The sequence below is a fragment of the Streptopelia decaocto genome, assembly GCF_964273445.1.
Source record: "Streptopelia decaocto genome assembly, chromosome: 5".
NCBI lineage: Eukaryota > Metazoa > Chordata > Aves > Columbiformes > Columbidae > Streptopelia > Streptopelia decaocto.
Genome location: NC_138659.1, coordinates 40,952,176 through 40,976,973, shown reverse-complemented (window position 1 = coordinate 40,976,973; position 24,798 = coordinate 40,952,176). Strand labels below are relative to the sequence as shown.

General features: G+C 40.4%; 1 protein-coding gene across 1 annotated transcript in view; it reads right to left on the bottom strand.

Annotated features, from left to right (window-relative positions):
- Positions 1-24,798, bottom strand: part of ANK3 (ankyrin 3) — a gene marked incomplete at its 5' end in the record, with an annotated part of 202,701 nt that overhangs the window by 83,911 nt on the left and 93,992 nt on the right. Inside the window, 8 exons of the mRNA XM_082052678.1 lie at positions 9,596-9,694; positions 12,044-12,241; positions 15,873-15,971; positions 16,710-16,808; positions 17,329-17,526; positions 19,668-19,766; positions 21,063-21,161; positions 23,891-23,989. Of these exons, the coding sequence (XP_081908804.1) occupies positions 9,596-9,694; positions 12,044-12,241; positions 15,873-15,971; positions 16,710-16,808; positions 17,329-17,526; positions 19,668-19,766; positions 21,063-21,161; positions 23,891-23,989 (990 nt within the window). The remainder of the gene's footprint in view (positions 1-9,595; positions 9,695-12,043; positions 12,242-15,872; positions 15,972-16,709; positions 16,809-17,328; positions 17,527-19,667; positions 19,767-21,062; positions 21,162-23,890; positions 23,990-24,798) is intronic.

Sequence of the window (24,798 nt, the reverse complement as noted above, 5' to 3'; positions counted from 1 at the left end):
GCTAAATGGCTTTTTATAGTAAGGTACACGCATTTTGGAAATTTTTCTAAAACCAGTTAGTTCAAGAAGAATATCACTACAAAACTTGACAAGGTTTTAAAAACCTACTGTTTTTTTAAGAACTATTCCTGGTAGCAAAGCGGGAGTCACCAGGCTGACTCTGAACTTGCTCACTTTAAACCTCACATATTTAAAATAAGTCAAACAGCATGTTGAAACCTGTTAACTGTAATAAGCACTTTCATCAACAGTTAACATTTAACATACAATGCAACAAAACAAAGAGGACCAAAGCTTGATCTTGCTGCTCTTTTTATAATCTCTTAGTCCATGAAAACACTGTTAGCAGTTTTGAAAAAGTTGGGACTTACTTGAGAGCTTAACCTATTAGAAATTATTAGGTTATCCTTCTTGAAGTAATTACCTTTTCTTGCCTTATCTTCCCTGCAAGACAACACTATCTCTTCTTCCTTAACAAATGTGATCAATCCAGAGCTGTGCAAAGGACAGTCCTGGAGATGGCTCCCTCTAAACAGGACACTTGCTATTTTACCCCATGGCACGGAGAGAGGCCACTTTTCCCCAAACCTTCCCCCAGCTCATACTAAAGCCTAAAGCTTGACGGCTTTCCAGGGGATGGCTTGATCGGCTCACAGAGGTGCATTAATGGGGCTTTCCCCTCTCGAGGTGAGTTGCTGGGATTCCTTTCTCCTTTAAAGGTCAGGTTTCATGATCCTGCTTGAAAGACTCCAAGATGCCAGAAGCATGATCTTAGCTAGTGTTCACAAGGGGCTTCACCATTTTGCAAGCAGGATAAAACTGCACTGCCAGTGTAATATGTCTTTTTCCTACTCTGTGGGACTTCCAATGCAGTATTTGCCCCATGTTCCACTACCAGTTTTTATGGAAAAATCAATTGCTAGCCTGTAAAAACCATATCTGATATGAAATACAAATACATTAAACATATGGTAAAATACACTGCAAACGTGCACTGCTGTTCATCTGTAAGAATCCTGTTTTATTTCCAGTGGCAGAAAGGTCAGTTATAATATATGTATGGGGAAACATGGCCATGGTGTATGTCTTGGCTACTGGTAGAGTCCAAAGCAGTCACACAGCCAGAAGGAAAATACACTCTTTGGGACTGAACCATCTGGAACTAGATCCAAAAGCCAACCTTGTGGGTAGAACCACTGAAAGATGGGCTGGTCTTGCATTGACCAGGTTCCAGCTGCTCTCATCAGTGTTTAAAGGTGAAAACGTGTCTGTGCTTTCCTGCTCAGAGAAGAAAAGCCTGGTGCCCAAGAGGTAGAGACACACAGGGAGTCAAAAGCTGCAGCCAGTCATCCTTCATTTGTACATCCATGCCACTGAGGTGTGGCCAGGTTAGACAACTTGGTCAAAAGCACTGAGGAGGCAAGTCCAAGGTCAGCTTGGGGTTCAGGAGCCAGCATCACCCCACATATTGAAACCATCAGGTCAAAGTTGGTGAGGAGAAAAAGAAAACTTCAAACATGAACTTTTTCCACTAGAGGTAAGTTTTGAGTGTCCAAGGGTTTAGATACACAATTTTCTTCATGTCACTTCGCCTCTGAGACTGCTTCACACAAGGTTACCTAATTTCAGTTGTATTAACACATGCTAAGAGATGGTAGCTGCGTCAGTTACTTTAAATTAGGGTGTGTATTTTTTCTTCAGTTAATTATATACCCTTTGCCATCTGAAGAAACTACTAGCTTTGACAACCAGGACAAGTTAATCATTGCAAGAAACAGCACTGGATCCAAATTCCATTGGCATCAGCAGAATGAAACTTTCCGTTGACTTATGGGAACATTGAATCAGATGCCAGATGACTACAAAGAACTTTCCTGCAGAAGAGCTGCACACAGAGCCTGAGCACCAGCTAACACGTAATCATCACGAAGTAAACGCTGGGACCTTGTCTTACAGTTGCTGTTAGTTTAGGGTTGGCCTAACAACTTCCCAGGGTCTGAAGGTGACAGGGCTCTCTGAGCTGGTCAGTCTTGAGTCTTCAGCAGGACACTGAGTGTACTCACAGCCATGGACCTCAAATGCAGCTTGTAAGGCCCCTGCTCCTACGTGTCCAAAGACAAACTCAAATAAAACCACGGCCAAACTACCAAATCATCAGTTTAAAAAATATGCTGTGAAACCTACTCATACAAAAACTTAATTCCCTCGTCCCCCTTCAAAATACAGGCCCCTTAACATGAACTGCAAGATCAACAAAAATCATGCACCACAAAAACAACTGGGGAGATGAAATTCAAAGTCAAGGGCCACTTGCTGGGAACCCCCTGCTAATAACCCTAAAACATTAAAATCTAGAGAGTATCAGAGAGAGCCAAGACCATCTGATCTCAACTTTCCCTTCGAAGTGCTTGTGTAAAGTTTCCTTTCTCCAGCCCGTAACACTGAAGAAGGAGCTATTAAACTCCTGATGTTTACTGTAGTACAACATCAATTTCCTCTACAAATGGTAGATAGAAAGATTTACATCTGGTGTCTTCATAAATGGCTAGAAGAGTAATTATTGGTGCACTCCTGACCAGTCTGATGTTTAAATAAGAGACTAAGTGAAAACTTTTCCTCTTTCCCCTCCAAATGTGTGGTAGAAATCACTAACATCTCCATGGTGACATGGTCACTATTCTCCCTGCTACAGCTCCTGATGTCCCAGAGCTGAAGCTTTAAGAGGCTTCCTCTGAAGCTCTTGGTGCTGCTGGCCTGGTCAAGTGTGGCAGCTTCTCTGCTCCAGGCATCCCACACGTCCTGCGGAGTGATGTGGGCACCTGCTAGCCTGGTGGCAAAATCCCACTTCCCTGTCTGAACTGCCCAGAGGAGCCCAGGAGCTTTCTTTTGAGTTTGCCATACCCTGTGGTCACCTCACGTCATGTCGTGTTTGGTGAGGCAGTGCCTAATGCAGCACACAGTTGCTGACAGCAGAGTGACACAGATCTGACACGGTGGGTCACATCTCACAGGGCATGTTAGACCTCATCAGCCAACAGAGGACAACTTTCATGTTTATAGTCAGCAATGGTAGTAGTGAAGTCATTGGTCAAAATAAAACTAATTAGCAAAATGTCATTTTAACGCCTGAGACCCAGAGAAGATATCTCTTTAGCTTCTCAGCTACAGCACAGATTCCTGCATTCAACTGTTTCTGTCTCAGGAAGGTATAACATTTATATTTATATTTCAACATCCTCATGGAAAACAGATATTCTGTTAATTTTTCTGAAACCCTCCGACTGGAAGATTATGGAATTTCACAAGAAAATTAACTATAAAAGTAGTAACTCTCATGGCTACTTGAGCTCACTACTTTTACTCTGTATAGAAATGTGTCCAGAAGGCTAAAATATTTTGCTTTGAAACAAAAAACAACAACCAAGCAAACCCAGCCCCAGTTATGCACAGCAGTTTAGGTTCAGAGTTATGTTTACTGGCAAAGCACCAAGGGACTTAGTAGGCATCCTAATATAGAAAAAGTTCCTTCCAAGAAAATCAGGGCTTTTGTTTAATACAGCTTTAACACACATCACCTTTTGGCACTCAGCTACCTTGCTACTTTTAGCTGTTTTTAAAGAATGAGCAGCAATACGGGAGTTAGCAGCTGGGAAAGGCTTATCAAGAGCCACAAGACTAAGTGCCAAAAAAACCCCACCAAAACCCAACAACTCAGAAATACTGTGCTTTTCACAATACTAACGGAACATACAAACACAAAGCATCTTTTATTCTTTTGCCTTTCAGGGCTTTTTTAAAGGAAATTATCATAAGCCTTGTGTATCATGTCAGTGAATTACTTTAATGTCCTCCACTGGTAATAACCATAAATCTTAACAGCTTGAATTACTGCATCTTTCTAGTCATGCTGACTCTCAAGCTGCTCTGTTTTTGTTTTTCTGCTGTAAATGTCAGACAATGAAGCTACAGTATTATTGTTGGTAAGGCTAGAAAATGTTCTAGACCCAAAGACCACAAAGGTATCCAGCCTTGATTGAAGGAAACAGGCAAACCTGTGTACATACACCCTTCACTGCTTTGCTGAATCGGGGCCTACCAAGTTGCAGTACCTAGCAAAGGTTCATTATTGCACGTTATTAGGCTGGAAATGTCCACACAAATGTCTTTGTAAGAGCCAAGTACGTACCAAGAGCCAGGGAGAAACACATAATATACCATGAAGATATACCGAAGGGATCAGCATTTGAGCGTTGGTTCTTTATGAAAGCATTTCTTCTTCATAGCACTTCCCACTCCCCCTGCCTCCTTCCTACCTCTTTCTGCATCTGAAAATTAGATATTCCAGTGGAAAAATTGGATTGCTGTTATGAATCACTGCAGCACTCAGGCTGCTATGGGCCCCCTGTTAGAACAAGGCAGGCAGACCTGAATAAATCTCCCTGAATAAATCTGAAATAAAAGGCTCAACTCAACCTGCAAAAGAACATCATGACCTCTCAGTCACCATTATCTCCTACCAATACGACAGTTTCAGGAACAAAAGACAGTTTAATACTGGCTTTATTTTCCAGACAGTCAGCAACCAGGGACTGTGAGTCCATCAATGCCCCTGGCAGAAGCCCAACACTAAGTGCAGTGTAACAACTGTTTGACCAAAATGACCTGTACTGAGATCAAAGCTCCACGTCCTGCTCTTCATCCTTGACTGAACACCAGCACTCTTTCTAAGTCTTCCTTTGCCAGTCCACCATCGTAATGCTGTATCCCCCAATAACACTATCCAATGGGATAAACAGCTGAAAAATTAGATATGGAGACCTGCTGAGCCATGAAACAATATTTCACTCATGCCAACTCTCAGCAGAAAGTCCCTGCAACAAAAGCGATGTCACATGTACCAATATAGCTTTTACACACTCAACACAACCACCAGAGAAGGAATACCCACTCACAGCCATGGCTTCATATCGACTTTCACTCCCAGTATTATGTGTAAGAAGGGCATTCCTTGTGTTAAACATGCTATTGCATAACACAGTTTCAGCACTGACAGCTCTTTAATAGACCTAAATTCAGGCACAAAAATGTAATGCCAGAATGGACAAAAACTGCTGCCTTTGCAGAGGGACCCTAATGTGCCTTCTATGAACACTAAATCAAGTTTTCAAAGCTTTCTAAATGTGAAGGCTTTGCAGCTTCACTACTGGAAGTGCATTTTAGTGTTGCTACTTTTCTACTGTTCTATTAATTGCTTCTTGCATATTGAGATAAGGTGTCTTCTGTGGCTCATCTGTTGGAGCTCAGGTTAACATGGCCAGTCTTAAAATCACATAACAAAATCCCATCTTCAAGTGGCAGGAGCAGCCTTGTGGCCTCTCAAGCACTAGTTCTGGCACACTAAACCAGTGTTGTTTAGGCTCCAGCACTGGCTGAGACAGACTCCCACAACTCTGGATTAGAGGCTCGTTAGTTAATAGATGCAGCAAAACCAAAAGGATCCCATAACACCACCAATAAATGGACTTCAAAACCAGCAGTTATTCTTCCTATTGTGTTTTTTCCTACAACAAAGCTCAGGGGAAAATATTTATTGGGAGGGAAAGCAACCCAATAGAGAACCACAATTGCAATGGTTCAGGTCTGAAAGCAAATTTGGAAATGTTCATAAATTTTAGTGCCAGAAATGATCTTAATCACACAGATTAATCTCCTGCACAAAAGATTTTTCTGTAATATTAGATTTTTTTTTTTCCCCTGCTGTAGCTTCAAGATACAAAATATATTTCTTCCCAATCTTCTCCTCTAAACACCTGAAAAACCCCAGTTGTGTGTGGCACTTGCAACCTGAGCAGGAATAAGAACTCCCATGTGTCAGAATTGCAAACTCTACATGTTTTCACAGGGAGTGTAAGTTATATATAAATGATGATTAAAGAACATGTACTAGAGGTGGAAGATGATAGCTCATTGGTCCCTACCCAAAAAGTCGAATGACCTACTAAGATATTAAATGTTCTCCCTCTATTGACAGATACTGTGCTGAAGGGACATAACTGATGTTTATTTAACAGGGGAAAATGAGGAATATGATGAAAGAACCTAAACAAATTAAAAAACACAGGAAAAAAAAAAAAGACTACTGAATAGTCATCTAGACCACAAGAACTGAGGTAACAAAAGCATATGGATGTGGAATGGAGAGAAGAAAACAGGTTAGTTGTGACACTGCTGGTAGCAGAGATTGCCAGTATAATGCCACTCTAAGCTGTGTGTCTTCACTGACTTCTAAGGCACAGATGGGCACATCTCTGCTACTGTATGTCCCAAGTAACCAATCTGAACTGGACAGGCTGGATGGTATCGTGCAAAAATGCAAGTATGGCAACAGTGCTTCTGAAGCCAACTCAGCTGTTGCTATATCTTGCTCTCCAGTGCTTCTGGTTTTAGAGGCAGCGTGCACAGACCTTTTATTCCCATAGAACAGTTAATCCATCTAAACAAGAGACCTTGTAGCTACAGAGCTGCTGTTTTACAAGCCAATCTAAGCTTAACCTGCACAGAATATGAGGTGAAAGTATAGTGGTTCTTACAGCATAACACTTTGCCTTCTTTGTAGAATTTCAGAGCTTGTCAGCTCTTTAGTTAGGAACTTGAGATCCTACTCCATGCTAAAACACATGGTGCTGCATTGGTACTTTTCTTATCTCACAAGCGGTGGTGAGTGGATATCTGGCAGACAACCACCCTGTGACCTGGAGGGCTCCCAGTTGCACCAACCCAGCAGGTGGGACTCCGCACAAACCAGTGAATACACATCAGGCTCACTCTAACACAGTACTGCAAGGCACATGAGCACCTTCTTGCAGACAGTCCCCAAAGCAGAGAGGGCAAATTAGCAGGAGGATGAGCCATTGCAGGTGTTGCTCACCACAGAGGCCTACGGGATTAATAACGTACATTTTCTCAGGCGGTGATCTGTTACACCACAAAGTAGTTCTGCTTAAACACACCACGACTTTGCCTGACCCACAAGTCCCAGCCCCACTTCCTGACAACTATGGGCAGTCCCATGGAAGCAAATGTGCACAAGTTTCATATATTAATATAACAGAGGAATGAAGGTGAACAACAAGGGACTTACTGTTTTGTTTTGTATTTTTGTTTGCCCGTTTTTGTTTTGTGTTTGTTTAGGCTTTTTTTTTTTTTAATTATGTGACTATTACAGATTGCAGGATTCAAGCTGCAGACACTCAAATAGGGCTGCATCTTCTTTGACCTGTGCATGGTTTTACCTACTGACTAGTTCAATTTTCAGAGATGCAATTAAGAAATTCAGCTCCACCCAGAGGAGATCTCTGCATAAGAAACTGAAGCCCCTTTTCTGTGTGTCATACGCCTGCTCCACCACATTGTCACCCTTCCAGGCTTAAAGTTCAGTACAGAGCTTGTGCAACTGTGCCAGGCTGGCCCTGTGACCCAACAAACATGTTCTGCCTCTCAGCTGTGACAGCATCTCAGACGTTTCCACCATGTTAATGTGACTAAAAGGCCGCTAGTCCAGAACTGGATCCTATTTGAACACTGAAGAGCAGGCAAAGGGGACACACGACTGCCTGCACCTGTCAATGTAAGCATCTCCTTAGACTACTTACTATTTGTGGGACACAAAAGAGTGGGAGAAAGGCAAACACAGACAAGTTGTACAGGCAAGGAGGCTATTAAGCTCTGACCAGGTTAAAAGAGCAAGTTCTGCAATGTCTTGCTACAGAAACCAAAACCAGGCAGGAACTATTTCCAGACAGGCAACTGCATACATCTGAAAAAATCAGGCAAAGAATGAACCAGGGCAGATCTCATCTGATGCTGGATGATTTTGCAGATAAGGATCCAGACTGAATTATCTGTAAAATATAGGCTGAGGTCACATTACAAATGTATAAAGCTGGAGAAGCTCCCGGGATTTCAACAGAACTGTTTTGGTTTCATGTCAGAATAATGCCACTGAAATCAGTAGCCCATACAGTTGGAATTACAAAGCAGAAAAAACACATAACAATGACTTTTCGCTCTGCCACAGATTATAATCAGCTGAGCTGCAGTGAGAGATGATGATGGATTCAGCCCTTGCTGAGATGTCAGTGTGATGACAGAATGATAACACTACTGGACAGTCTGACACACCTGGACATTTCTGGGATGCAAGCACAGCACCTCACTTGTGGCAGACACCTAGCACAGAGCTGTGAAAGCTGCTACTCTGCACAAATGGTGCAGATCAGATTGTAAGACTTGGGTCATTTAGCTGATTTGATCAGCAAGAGTCCAAGTATTTGATCACAACTGACTTCTCACCCAGCTGAAGGAATGACTCTGAAATCTAGACAATACATGAAGAATCTAAGTGTAATCAACACTGACATCATCATTAAATTTTGAGAACTGTATACACTGTTAGTGAACATAAAACCATTTATACTCAGGCTCTTGGAATTTACTCATTTACATTGCTCTTAAAACCAATACTGTGAAGTGGGCAGCATCATTACTTGGAGTCTCAAAAGCAAAAGTCAGGTCTCTTATTTACTTTAGGCAAAACTATATTTAGGCAAGTAAATTTGAAATGGACCATCATTGCATGTATTTATTTCATTTCAGAAAACAGTGATAAAGAATTCCAACTTTGTCCTCAAGAGTTAAATGTTTCATCTCTAATATTATTTTTAAAGCTAGAATAGAGCAATATTTACTGACAGACTAACAGGTTAATGTTTACCATCGGGAGAACAATGGTCTAGTCTGAACATGGGACATGAGAAAAAGTCAGTTCCCTAGAATGTACCCATATGATGAAATAGTTCACCTCACTGTGATTTGCAAAACAAAGTGGCTTAGAAATTCAGAGGAACCCAGTACTGAAGGCTGAGTCAAGCTGTAGGGGTAGGGGGTAATCTTTACAAATGAACAATGGCTTTACTTGTAAAATCATGTTGATGGGTGGCTATTTAGTATCAGCTCAGAGTTAAGACATAACTTCATTTCATAAAGTCTCTTAAGTCATGGGAAAAAGTATTAACCACTTAATAGCCTGGAATGACTACAATGCATTCACATTGTTTCTCTTGCTGTAAATACAGAGGTTTTAAGTAACAGTTCTCCTGTCTTTTCTTTCTGTTGTCAGCTGAGTGTAAAGTATGTGCAACACATAAAAAATACCAAAAGCAGATGAGAGTATGCATGTGGTGAAAGATTATATGGCTCTCTGTGCAGAGAGAGCAAACTTTCCTGGAAATTCCCTTACATAAAAACCAGACCGATCCCACTTACCTTTAGTGAAACGCAATAGTACGATACAATCTAAATCTGTATTGATCTAAATATTTGGCAAGAAATAAGCTTACTTCTCAAAGACTGAGCATAACGCTAAATGCTCAAATTTACATATCTTCAGTTTTCAGAATATATTCTATAATAATCTGTTACAGGGAATATTTGTCTGCTGTTATCTCAGTTTCACTCTGTAATCGATTACCAGTCCAATCTATAGGCTCATGCCTCCCCAAAAGGAAATAATACATGTTGACAGTGGTGTTTGTACCTTTGTCTGTGCATCAACAGCAGCACCTTGGTTAACAAGAACCTCTGCTACATTGACTCTGTCCTCTTGAGCAGCCAGGTGGAGTGGCGTCAGTCCGCTCTGTAAATTAGAAGCAACAAGTAAGAATCTTCAGAGGAGGTATGTGAATACTAAAATGCAGTGTCAGGTATCAGTAAGACTCAAAACAGCCTACTGATTTTAAAGAAAGTATATAATTCCACTTTCACTGTGTAAAGTGCTTCCTAATCACATTTGTTGACTTGCAACAAAATACAATTTGAAAGCCAGGAAGATAATGTTTCTTTTACACCAGGAACATTTCTTCATGCAGTGTTTAATGTGGGATAGCAAATTAGAGCACTTTAAGGAAAAGTCTCATAGGATTTTTTTACCTCCTAGTTAATTCACTTCCTTAGAATAACATTTTAAAAGAAATACTGAATTATTGTTCACACTTGTACAAGTTTTGTAGATTTACCCTTACATTTTAATCTCCTTTCAGACACAAACAGACAAGATAAAACTACATTTCTGTGAGATCAGGTCCATTTCTCTCTGCCCAGGGAGTATACAGACTTACTAGACGACATGTACTGACACTCTCACTTTTTGGATAGCTCATTACTTATCTTATTTGAGACTTGAGATCGAAAGTCCTTAAAACCTCAGAAAACTATGCAGCTTTCTATCACAGATAAGACCTCAGGTAAAAGGGGTAGAGTGGAGAATCCACTGGAGGGATGTTATTAGCAATGGGAAATAATATCCTTTACTTGCAAATTACAGTTCTTTTTCTCTCTTCCTGTTCCTAGTGCCTTTAGCACTGGTGACAGAAGAGCGGGCAGCAGCAGCTGGCACATCAGGCAGAAACACTTGCTAAGTTTCCTACCTTTGAACCCAAACTCATGTTCGCGGTCAATTCGCTACCAAAGGCAGTAACTGCTGAGTACATCCTACTGTACTGCACTTGAACATAATCCTGATAACCATGAAGCTTAGGTGGGTTGCATTACACAAATACGTAACAGTAACCAACTGCAAGTTACCTAATGGAGCCTGGATACCACGGGCCAAACCTTCTAAACAGATATAGTAAGCGCTCAGCGCCCATACTGGTGCTCTGAGTATTCATCTCCCAACCATTCTGTGGCTTCTGAAGAATCAAATGTGATTTTTATTCCCATTGCAACAGTCAAAAGTTAGTGTGCTTTAAATTTATATCTGGCTTTAAATATAGGTGCTGAGCTCGAAGGAAACACGCAACCCCAAGTGAGTCCAGGGCAACTATTTTCTAAACGTGCTGTTATCAGTATAATGAGAAACTAGAGATTACAACTGCACAGTAACAGATTGCAGGATGTTGCAGGTAGTGTTAACCTCTGGTGGGACTGAATCAAACTGCCAAGCAGCTGCAATCATGCTCTCTGTATCAGCCTTAGCAGCAAAACCACGATGACCAGTGTGCTACAGAATGTCTACATGATAAACTGCCCTGTGGGGACATATCGTCCATCCTGCACTGCATAAGCCCACATACTTGATTGAAACTAGGAAAGAAAAAAAAAGAAATCAACATCTGCCAGAGAAGTTTCCTGAAGGAGGGCCCAAGCATAACCAAACTGACAAATTAGAAACCGGAATACACAGCAGCCCTGTGCAGCGTCACCCGCAGCCTCAGAGGACACTGAGCCTTTCTACCTGCTCAGAATAAGAAATACTTTCCATGAAAAATTTCTGTCTTGCCTTTCTACTTTGGCTACATAAATCCATACTGAAATTGCACTTTACAACATCTCGGATGTCTAGTGGGGCATTTAAAGTGTTAAGGCTGCGCATTTTCTAGAATCATTACTATACAGCAGATTTAATAGCCTATAACTTCATACATATAGAAACCAAAATCTACCAACTTCCCCTTCCTGCCCCCAGGAGAAATTATAGCAAAAGTCACTGTGCTCTAAGGAACATCCCCTGAGGAGGAAGAATCACTTATATAATGAACAAAATCTCAGACAACCTTGCTGTTATTATCCCATTAAAAAAAGCAGCCTCTCCTAACAAGTTAGTCGTTATCATTGTTTAATGGCCAGGCATATATATACAGAGACTCATAAATGACACACGCCAACCCCACTAACTGCTGAGGGGAGGAATACATTTTCTCTCTGAGCGTGTTTTGGCAGACTAGCATAACATGGAAGGGAGATGGATTAATAAGTTCCTCTGCAGCATGTGCTATCATCAAAACTTGGGTAGTACGAAATACAGTTCACTGAATGTGACACGGCATGTTGCTTGCCTTGCTAGAAGAACTGATGATGTGTATTCAAGCACCTGCAGAGGTTTTCAAAAACTGCAGAATCACAGCAGACAAAACTGACTTGCAGGCCCCTATCCTCACCACTACGTTTCTTTATTGCCTTAGCACCAAGCAGGGGGACCACTTACCTTGTTGCTGAGATTTACATTGGCATTTCTAGTCAGAAGCAATGACACCATGTCCACGTGGCCGTCCTGAGAGGCGAGATGTACAGGGGCAATACCCTGTCTGGTTACAGCATTGGCATCAGCACCATATTCCAGCAGTGTAGTTGCTATGTCCATCTGGTTTTTCTTGGCAGCTATGTGCAGCGGCGTGTAGCCGTTCTGTCAACAGAAAGCACTTCATTGCAAGCTACTCATTAAACAATGTGATAAATCACTTGCCTGTGCCTCCCCAACTCTATGAAAGCAAGTCATCAGCGCTAAAAACTCTATCAAAGATAGTAAAACACAATATTTACTAATTTTACAAATTAATGTTATCAGACCTTTAAGCAACCTGTTTTTGAAAGTACTGCTACAAATAGGAGGATTCTGAAAGAAATTTTCAAATTTGGAAAAAAAAATATATATCTGTTCAGAAGAGTACAATATATAGCAATAGGATTTGAGACTCATTTCACAGACATTTGCTACTTTTCCCTTAAATGTACATAAAATCTTTAACAAACTGAAGAAGAGGATGTGTGTTCATAACTCAGAACAGCTGTTATTGTTTGGGTTTTTTTCCCCACTTCCTAGTGTGAATGAAAGCATTATGTACATGAAATATGGCCTTTCTTGAAGCATTTAACCTAACCTTACTAACAGGCTCTTTTCATTCAGATCAAGGGAAAAATAAAGCATATAACTTTAGAGTCTTGCATTCTTTATTTTTTAATTCCTTCCAATATGTACTTAGTGAGCCCACTACTAAAAAGAAAAATGCAGTATCTATTGTATGATAAAATGTTATAATTATAAAAAAGACAGATTTGGCAGAAAATAGATTAATAAAGAATAACTGATCAGCATGCAAATACCAAAACATTGACTGAGGTATGGCCAGCTTTTTGTACAGACTGTGACGCCTGTTTAATCAAGAACTTTCTGTCTTTCAGAAGTGTATTAGCCCTCATTTTAAAGTAAATGGGAAATGTGTACATGTATAAAGGTCGAGGGGGTTGAGACCGTAGCTGCTTAATGCCATTTCGTCTGGTATCATAAGTACCATGTGCATCTCAGATTACACAAGCCAATAAAATCTATCTAAAGGCACAAAGAATTCACCTGGCTGGGCTGCGCCCTGCGGGGCAGCAGGGCTGGATTAGACGGGAGGGCAGGTCACAACAGATGCGGGGAGGAGCAGAGAGTAAATATACAGCGGCAAAGAAATTATTACAAGAGAGCTTTCATAGTAATATGGAAGCAAGAGAAATGCACCGTGCTAACTCCACTTGGAAAAGGTTCTGTGATCTTCAAAATTCAAATCAGATTCAGTTCAGACCCTAGATGCTAAAGATATTTCAAAGCAACACCTGGGAAACACAGTGCCACAATGAATAAGAGAAGTATATGACCACTGAATTTTCACTTTGAAGATAAAATGCCTCAGGAAAAACAAATACAATGCTCTCCCTTAGACTTCCTGCACAAGACCGACATGTAAAACAGCCATCACCACATAAGCACCTACTAAGTCCTAAACCCTACGTGCTAAATCCTGCACATATCCTAAATTCTGTGTATTTTAAATCAAGCTCGTGTATTTTTTGAAATAACAAATGTAATTTTCAAGTCTTTTCCTCAGAAATTGGCATATGTCGCTTTCAGTGGAATGCAAAGCAGAAGGTTGCCAACAGAAGGCCAAAAGAGAGCTGTAAAATAAAAGCCAACACTCAGCTTAGTCTCAGTTTGCATCTTCTCTTCATGATAAGAGGGATTCTCTACCACTTCACATAGATGCAGAAGCAAAGAGACAAGTATAGAAGGAAGAGTTTGGGGTTATTCTGCCTGCCACTGAAAAGAGGGAAAAAGGTTAAAGATGAAAACACAAACTGAGGTTTTGGAGGCAGGAGGGAGAGGAAGAAAAGCATTGTACGGTCAATGCCAAATTAAAATTAGGCACAAGGCTGATTTTAGCCTCTAAAATAGAAGAATGGTTCATCATAATAACTGTTTTTATTACTGCGCTGTGCTCTGACATGGCCACTTCCCATGCCCTTTCAACCGATGACTCTTCAAGGCAAATGCTGCCAGGCCAAGCTATTGAGCCACTCCTAAGATCAGTGTTAAAGACAGGACCGTCACAGGAAAAGCAAATGCTAATGAAACTAACTGTGGAGCCAGTGATCAAATATGACACAACACGTTCATTTATTAGACAACATTTACAGAATAAATGGGAAATCATCTGCTGTTATCAACATCTTCTTTCAGATGACTGCACAGTGAGTGCCTAAAGCAACAAACATGCTGCCATTAATTTTACTTAGTCCTGATGCTCTACTCGGCATTGCTGTGGCTCACTTGCTGCAGAATACTAACAAATACTTGTTTTTAGGAAGATTTACAGCAGGCACTTGAAGCCCTGAAGGGGCAGCTGCAAAACCATTCTCTTACAGAAGGGGAAGCTAAGGAGACCAGACACATGAGTTTGTTTAATAATATACCATAGTCTATAATGCTTCCACCTTGGTTTGGGCTTCCCAAGCCCTAGGCAGTGGGTGCTGCAATCCCAGCCTCTACAGGACACACAGCTCCCACTGGCAGTTTCTTTCAGTGAAAACTGGGTCAGTGTCTTCTCATCTCCTTCAGAAGGCCCTTTCTTCCCCACAGTGGCATTTAAGAGTGCTGTGTTGCAGTAGTAAAAGATCAAAGATCACTCCAGTTCATCTCCCGGGGCACCGCTCTGGCAGATTGCCACTATCGACATTATTGATTTTAGACTGTGCCGTTGCTGCTGGCTGTCCATGTTTATTTAACTTTCTTCTCTTTCACACTCCAAGCTCTGGGACCTATCATATATGACTGACTTCAACCTCTTCTTTAGCCATGCAGAAGGCCCTAGTGTTATGGCTGTATTCAGTCACGTGTGAGAGGAAGGCAACCAAGGAGAGCTGTCTATCTACAATACCGGCTTTTCAACTAGCTCTCCCTTTTCCACAGTGCTTTTTTCTAGTGATTTTAGGAACATACCTGGGTTGTTTCAGCTGGGGTATTTACATTGCACTTATGCCGCTTGAACCTACCTATGCTTCCACCCTGTTTTACTTATTGCTGCTTTCCAACTATCGATTATTGATCCATACTTAAAACTGGGATCTACAAAAGACATAGACACTTCTAAGCTTCTCTAAATTCTTTCTTCTACTCAGAATTAGAATATATTTAACTATTTATTTTTTTACATCCCCTAAAATCTTACACTGTATGTTGTCTTGCCCACAGTAAATTACAATCAAAGAAGGGTTGTGACTTTTTTTTTTAATTTTCTCACCAGTCCACTTACACTGTGGTAGAAGTATTGTAAAGCACATTAACAATTACATGCATGGTACTGAGAAACATATCACACCTCAGAAGTCATCCTGTGGCACAATACAGGGGAACTACCCCCACTTAACAAGGCATTAACTCCAAGCCTGCCCTGTATAGATGTTAAGATGCAATGATATAAAATTGGCTGGCTTGGAGAAGGTACTGAGGAGACTGGACAAGTGAAAGCAAGGCTCAGTATTTGCCAAGACTGACCTTTAATTAAACTAGAAATTGTAAATGTTTCTACATCTATATTTGCCTTTTTTACTGCTAGTTTATTTACCTGCAGAGTTATTCCAACAGCCTTATGTGGTTGTGAGAAATTAATAAACAAGGTAAATGAGCATAAACAGTCTAGAAAGAACAGAGGTAGACAGGGAATAAAGTGACACCAAAAGCCTAGGTATTGTTCCCCCAGAGTGACCAGTACTTGTACCTTGGCAGATGCATGAGGTGAAGCTCCCTGGTCCAACAGTAGGAGTGCCACTTTTTGATTATCGTAGTGTGCAGCTACATGCAGTGGTGTTAAACCGCTCTAAAAACACATGCAGAACAAACAAGTGCTGTTACAGACCCTCTCCAGGGAAAACTTTAGAGTTTGGGCAATCAGAGTAGATAAGGTGAAAAAACAGATTTGTTATTCATGTGTCCAGAGTCTTTGGTAACTTCGGAATCAACAAATAAAACAGAGATCTGAAAATCTTTACTGAGCTGTGAAAGCCCTTTTCACTTTTCCCAGGGAAGATGAACAGAGAAGAACATATCTGTGCTGCCCCCAGGACAGAGCAGGTAAGGAATTCTGACCCTGAGGTCACAGCCTCAGCAATGTTTTTCTTTTATTGCAGTGGATAAGTAAACTGTCCCTTGGATCTGTAAAAATCCAAGCTGGGCTGGTTTAAAAAGCTTGAGGTCCTACTGGGCTTTGCCCCCTGTCATGAGAGCAGGGGGAGCAGAGCCAGCTGCCTGAATCCTCTGATAAGGACTGTAAGTAGTCTGCGCAGGAAGGTAGGGGTATGGTTTGTCTCCGTTCTCCTGGATGGGTACAGAGAGGACACAATTTTGTTGACAGCTAATGACAATAATTCACTTTTGTCAGGAGTTTGCTGATTCTTGGCAGCCCCAACAGGGACTAGTTTATTACATGAAACTCATTCCAGTTAAATCCAGGCTGTGGATACGAGCGTGACGGTAAGCAGGTAGAAGGATATTATTAGAATATTATGTGCATTTAGATATTTGCTGTGCAAGTGACAGTGGCCGCTTCTGTTCCTACCTTTCCAGAAGCATCAGGAGATGCATTCTTCTGAAGCAGGAGGTTGGCTACCTCAATTTTCCCATATTTTGCAGCCACGTGTAGCGGAGTAAATCCTTTCTGTAGGAGAAAGCAGTTATACAGCAGGCTTGTGCACTCCTGTTCAGGGCAAAGTTTTCCCTGAACTACAAGGATACCGCTGTTTCCATCCATTCCCTCACATAGTCCTGATTACAGACTGCAAGTCTGCAGCTTCTTAGCTGCCTTGGCAGGCCTGGAGGCGTTCGCTTGCAAGGCAAAGCCCTATCTGCATTGTAACAACTGTAAAAAGGGAAGAGTCAGTTCCTTTCTTCACACCCACAAAGACCCAAGGACAAGGCTGGGTAATGGCTTATCTACTCCCGACAGGAATTTCTGCCCTGCATTCCTTTCATTCTGAGAAAACGCATGTCTGGTCACTGGGATACATTACACATCTGACTCTGAGGTAAAAGCATGAAGCTTGTGCCCTTTTAACAAAATGTAGCTCATTCTTACATTATTTATGGGTGTGTATGACTCTTGCAGCATTTAATTCACCAGTAGCATTTACTACTCATATATCTTACTATTGAAGCTAGCACTTTTGCAGCTCCCCTACCTTGGTAATGATAGATAAAGATGCACCATGATCCAAAAGGACAGAAGCTACGTCTTCATGTCCTTCTCGAGCAGAAAGATGCAGGGGCGTATAGCCAGACGTCGTAGCTGCATTTGGAGATGCTCCTTGCTGTAGCAGCTGCTGTACTATATCTGCTTTTCCTAGTCGAGCAGAAATGTGCAGCGGTGTTTGGTCATCCTAAACACAAAGGAAACAACACAGTTCTATGTAAGAAAACTAACGTTCGTATTTTGACAGAAAATATTTACTCAGATTCTTTTGCTTTTCAAATTTGCAGACAAGCACTAATTCTACTGAGGTCTTACCTAGTGAATAATGCATGCTGGCTTTCTCTTTGTCATATAATAAAGATATATTGTGCTTTGTTGATGTTGTCACAAAGTGCTCCAGACAGGTACATAATCCATAACAATAAATAAACTAATCAATTTTCTTAATCTGGATTTGCCTCACTTTACTTTGCCACTAAGGTGCATTCAGTTTCCCATTGAACTTGAAATGTTTCTTAAATTGCAGTGAATGCACAGCTCTGTTCCTCACATCTTGATCTCTTATGATTCTCATCAACATTTAACATTAACAATCGGTTGATGGGGATAACCTGGGGTCCTTAGCATATTATTGACTTGTAGCTTGCATTAAGTATTGTATTCTGTGCTTTTTTATTTTTCCTGCTGAATGATTTGTTTGGTATTTTGCAGATAACTTTACAGTGGATGTAACTGAAAATAAAGCACAGTGCTGAAATGCACTGTTCTGAATGAGCAGTGAGAAAACGGCAAAGTAATTCTAGTAGTTCTAAATATAGACTTGCCCTGTCATGAGTCTCACTGTTTATTTTCCTTAGTGAATATATTGTGTTTGGCTGTGTTCTGAGTATCCAATAGCTAATTTCTTCCTTTTTCATTATTTGGTTTTGTATTTTTGTCCTCCCCATTCTCAGTTGTACAATCTTACAGTCAAGCATGCTATTGCAACAGTATGGCCAACTAAGCCTATGACCTTATTTTTTCCTGTTCCTCACATCAAACATGATCAAACATCTTTCTCTCTCCAGTTTCCCCTGTTGAATCTCCTACCTTTTGAGCACTGCTACCCCACATCCTGCAGCAGAGTATTTCGGGGTGTTCTCTGCCAGGGAGATTTCTGCCCATGCCTGTCCTACAACACTCATTTTACACCTTTGGGATTTAGGATGAGAGAGCATCAGGATGCAAATGCTGCTTCTCTACATGGAAATTCTCCTCTGACTGGTAGAGAGCCTTTATGGTTCTTAAGCATTTCCAGTTTATGCCTGTTTCCCACAAATTTCTAATGGCTGATGTATAATCTATTACTTGTATTTAGTTCTTATTTGATCACAGGCAACGGAAGTTTGCACAAATTAATTCATTGTGTGAAATTATTTAGAAAATATTTGCATGACTGTGCTTCTGAGCACGAGCTGTTCACTTTCAAGGCTGTCTTGGGAGATTTACACACCACATGATTCACTTCTACTGTCAGACTGCTTGCAGATATGGAAAGTATCTGCTATAAATATTTAGTCAGAGTTCCTTATAAGTAGCTATTCTTACTACTATCTTTATTTGTGAGCCTATTCACAGATGATAATTCTACAGTGAAAACCAGATTTCTTTGAAATGGTATTAATTTAATCACTGTTTTGGGGAAAAAAAAAGTTTTCCTGGTTTTACCTACTAAGACTGCTACTTATTGCACCCATTTCTGTCCTTCCCATGTCTGTTTCCTGGAACTCTTTTACTTCCATTATTTTTTATGTTTCTTCAGTGGCTCTTGAGCATTTATTTTTTCTTCCTTCTCATCTTCCTCAATTGCAATTGTTTCTATAGGGTCTCTTCCTACTTTCCAGCCCTATGCCACATCCCCTTACTGTGCCTCCATACTTCAGGAGAAGTTCTTTAAAAGTATAACTATTTTGAATGGATACCGTCTGATGATTTATGGACATAACAGGAGACACAAGTGGCACAGGGTTTATAGGTCTGCAGAAATAAAAGCAGATTTGAGGCATTCCTTTCCCTCCTTGCTTCCCACCCCAAAACAAATCTCTTCAAAGACAGAACAGTTTCTATTAAAAGTATAGTATAGGCATGGTATGAATTTGACATATCCTGCTTCCTCAGATCACTCATAACTACAGTAAGAGAGCATCTAACAAAATATCAGTTGTCATTATGCCAAGGCACTTGGCTTCACCTCCCTTTCTCTTCCCAAGAAACACACACAAGATGAATGTGATCACTTGCTTTAACTATAGACAATCTAGCATTATTATACCTGTACCATCACCTTACCTTAGCTTTGGCCTCCACCTGAGCTCCATTTTGTACCAGGTATCGAACGACCTCTGTCTGGCCAGCTCTGGCAGCCATGTGCAGTGCCGTTTCTCCTCTCTAGCACACAGCAGCAAAACCAAAATATCATTAAAAACACACTGCAGGAAAAAAAAAAAAACTCCAACATGTTTCAGAAATACAAAAATACTGGTGACCCAGTTCAGAATAATCTCCGCTAGAATATTCTGTAGTAGTTGTCCATGAGCAAAATGGGAGATTAAGTCAATATTTGACCTCTTAGCCTTATGCTGCAAAGCAATTTATTTCAGGGTCAGCTTTCCAACACAACAATGCCTTTGTCACTACTCTTGCTGAAAAGAGACAGTGCAATTCTTGTTTTTACTAGCATTTTACTAATGGTGTTAAAAATTACTTTCATTTAAACAGAGCCTAATTCAGTAAAACAAAAAGTTGTTGGTTTTTGATTATTTTTTTTTTTTTTTTTATATTTAGATACACTTATTTTTGGCTTTCCTCCTGCCATGCCCTGTGTCCCCACTATCATTTGTTATCTGACAAGCACCAAGATGGGTGAACAAGAGAAAAAAAAGTCATTACTGAGTACATTAATCTGAGGCTTCCTGGACTTAATTAAATACAAATCCCAGGAAACCAGAAAAAATTCAGGAGGGGAAACGGCTTTCTACATTTTTGGACATCAATATGTCTTCAGGTACAAACACCTACTAATTTACAAGTGGTGTTGCTTTTTCTTATAATCTACTAGAATTAACAGATTAAGGCTTTAATAAAAAGTTGTCTTCCAACTGCACATGCGTATGGAAGGTAAAAGGGAGATTTTGAGGCCAAAGTGCTAAAAAGAATCTACAAGCTTCTACTTTCCTCGAATTTCCCGAATTTCAGATATCCATCTAACAATGACTTCAGTTTTTACACATGCCCTGGGAGCCTCGGGGCACACAGTGCACATCCAGCAGAAAAGCGCCTTGCACGGCTGCACAGACACAGGCAATATGTCCCGACAATCTGCTGCAATCTGTTGATAACAGCACAACTTCCCCTAAATGGTAAGCCCCCGGGGTCCTAGAAAACAGTGCTCAACAGTCAAGTACACATCTCAAAAACTGCATGAGAAGCTACAGTATATGTTCTCACTCTTTGCTTCAGAAAATAAAGAGAATACAGGTCAGCCTCTTTTGAGGTTTCCTCCACCTGCCAAGCATCTCCCAAATGGGAGCCAGCAGGCTGCACTTTCCCTGGCTCCAGCTGGAGCCACGACTGCTGCAGAGGTGGGTGGTGAACACCAGAACTGGGCGCTTCACGACCGCGCTGCTCCCAGATGTTATAATGCATTCACAGTTCTGCCATGCTGAGGAGAAACCTGTTACTCACCACGTTGGTAGTGTTGGGTGATGCTCCATGATGCATTAGCTGCGATACAATATTTACATGTCCCATGAAGGCAGCAACATGGATTGGAGTTAGGCCCGACTGAAAATCAAACCAAATCCAAACTTAAATACCTGCTGCCACACTCCTTTACACGAATGCCATAGGGAAAAAGTAAGTTTTTCTGAAGTAAGTAAACCTAAACGCCTGCTCTTCTGAGAGGATCTCATCTTCTCAAAAACACATGCACATGCTTAATCTAAAGGGCACACAGAACTGGAAACACCTATGAGTATGATTGATGAGCAAATATAAAAACCTTCTAGGGATTTGGTAACTATTCATCAACTAAAATCAAGTATAGGGAAGAAATTTTGCTTTTAGCTAAGTTTTTGCTAAACATAATTTTGAACTAGGATTAAAAAAAGAAAAAGTAGAAGTATTCCTGGTACAAAGATAAGACTTTCTGGAAAGTTTAGCTAATGCAAAAAAAGGTGCAGTGTCCATTGTCCCCACTAAATCCTGTTGCTTTTGGATGAACAAAAAGGCCTATTAAACTCAGTGGTGAGCTCCATCCCTCCTGGTTCTCTAGGAGAAAGGGAATTCAAAACTGTGGCATCCAGCCATAGAGGCACAGACACAGATGACACAGGCTAAAGAGATTTCCCCCTTCCCTCAGGACCTTGTGGCACCATCACAAATCTGTACCACTGCCATTTTGCAAGACATAAAAGAGCGGCTGGAGAGAAAGAGAGAAAGGGAGAAGGGGAGGGGAAAAAAGGGAGCAGTCATTTAGCAGGGCATGACCTCAAGGATTTTGCTTTAGAAATCCAATCAATAGTTAATATTTCTTCAAGTGGCATTACCCTAAAGCCTCTTCACAGCTGTTTCAGCACAGCTGGAGCAACTGTCCACCAGAGGCTGCAGAGGGGAGTTTTGTTACCAAGAGAAGGAGAAAGATCGGTGGATCTCTGGAAAACCTCTGATTTAGGCAACTTCCCCATAGATATATACACATCCCAGGAGGGTAAAGGTGAGGATAACACCCTTTTGTTCCTTTCTCCTGCATAACAACAAAAATTAGCAGGAAAGCAGAATAACTGGCTGAATATGTAATTTCTTTTCCCTGTTTCACATAATTTAGGAAATGCTTTTCAAATAATAGACCACAGGAAACACAATGCATGTGTGGCATATTTAACCATAAACACTAACTCATACTGTGGAGATTCAAGCTTGCAGCTAAAAAAAACAGGTGCAGTATCTACACATGGAAGCATGGAATCTACCTGGAAAGCAGAATTTACCATAGAAAAGGCAATAAGCATTACCTTTAATAAACAGTTTACGTGCAACGATGGCTATTTGTGACATTTGGTATGGTTTCCTCTTGCTACATTTGTATTGTTTATTTAGATCTCACAACCAACACTTTTTTAGTCTTGGGTTTTCTTAGGAAGGAATACTGTAAAGTTTCCTGGCCCATTTGTTGCTACTAGAGAAGTATCAGCTCCTAATTCTGCCTTGCAAAGTTGTTATGACACAGACAGGCAGTGAAAGAGGCAGCAGGACAGCAGACCCCTACAGTAAAGTACAGTGATGGATCTCAACAAATGCAGTCAAACGTGGTTTGAGATCATGTGAGATCATGGTAGAGGCAACAGGATATAAAGGAAGAGCTCTTGTTCTGGAAAGTTTTTGCTTGAACAAGCAATTTAGATGATATAGATCAGACTGTTAACCTGGTCTACTCACACAAGACAGTATAGTTAAGTATTGCTGTTGCTTCCATTCTTTTAATTATTTGTATTTAAAAGGAATAAAATTAAAAAAGATACTTTTTCTACTTCCACAGTGACTGACTAATAAGGAGGAGAGATATGGCATGTCTTCTGTTAAGGTTCTCTTTGCACCTCTGATTTGCTAACATGACTTCAAACCAGACTCTGCAAGCTGAACCTACAAGCCCAATGGTTTTTAAAACCTAGTCTGGAGATCTGTGAGCTGTAGCAAGGGCAGGCTCAGTTCTCTCTCAGGAAAGCCAGAAGGGAGCTGTATGATTCACTACTGAATAATTAGAACAAACCCCCATGTTTCAAATGAAACTCTGTTTTGGGGACGTGAACTGATCCCAGCTGTATCTTGTTTAATTAATTAAATCGTTTATTATTTTGTAACCTGGCTTCTTTGGCAGTGATCACACATTCATACATGTGACCTTTCCTCCTACCTTAGTAGAGTATACACACAAATACCAAATTTTCAGGAGGTACTTCATTAATGTCTAAATTGTGCCAATAACTGGGGGGCAGACCATCTCATGCTGACTGAAGTAATACCAAGTAATCGATTTCTGTCTATCTGATTTGTGATGACCCGAGATGGTGGGTGAATATCATTGCTGTGTGGAAAACCAAAAGAAGGTCTGCAAATTAAACCAGCTATCAAAATAGGACTTAAATGAAGCACAGTCTTCACCTTGATCTCCTTAATAGGGCGAGTTTCATTGTCTGTGCAGGAAATTATAGGTGAAAATCAGAAATGATAGATCTTTTTTTTTAAAAAAAAGTTTATGAAATGTTTTTAAATCTGTTATGTTTCACTTGTTATCCCCACTATATTCCCAAAGTATATAAACTGTTTGGGTGCTATAACCCATTAGGGAAACTAACTTCATTATTCAGTTCTATTATTTGGTAATATCTAGTTGAAAATAATTGTTGAGTTGAATGGTAGTAGATGCTCTTTCAGAAATATAAAAAAATACACAATACAGTTATGGTGAATTTTGTAGGAAAAACAAAGACAAATGTAAAAAGCCCACTTCTTACCTCAGTCACAGCTTGAATGGATGCACCGTGCTTCAGAAGAAGTTCCATTACTTTTATTCTGTTCTTCTTGCAGGCAATGTGAAGAGGTGTGAAACCATTCTGTAAATGAGAAAGAATATACTTTTTGATAACACATCTGTCATTAAAAAAGTAGAATGGGGTATGGAATTCACAGAAAACATTCCTCTATTTTAGCAAAACACCTCCCATATTTGTTTTGCCTTCACTAAATTATTCATGTAAAAGAGAAAAACCTTCTAAAAAGATGTATTTCATATAGCCCGTTTTAATTATGCAGCGTATTTCCCACTCCAATAAAGAAATCATTTTTAAAAAATTTCAGTTTGCATAAAAGTATTGAAAGCTTAATTTTTGCTTAAGGATATTCAGTATTAACTGACTGGGTTTTGTGTGTGTGTGTGTGTGTGTGTGTGTGTGTGTGTGTGTGTGTGTGTGTGTGTTGGAGGGTTTTTGGGGGGTTTGGGGTTTCTTGGTTTCAGAGCTGCTGATTAAAAAAAAAGTACTTCACCTTTACAAGATCTGGAATTTGGATCCTCTTCTAAACTATTCTTAGCTCCATTATTTAATGCATTATCTGCCAATTTACTGTAATTACAATTATTTTGTCCCCTCCTTTATAAAAAAGTTGCATGCGCAGCAGAGTGAATGTTTAAAACTACCATCTTATTTGGCATGAGATAATACAACAGGAAAACAAGTAAAACAGGAGAATAAGCAGTCCAGAGCATCCATGACTGCTACAATAACATCAGTGCACAGAATGCTGATGTCGCTCTGTATATTCATCAAAAAAGCCTCTGCAAAACAATTATGAAAACAGCTGTCAGAGCTGGTCCCTCAAATCTGATCAAAATTAGCTTTTTTTACCTGCCATATAGTAAAGAATA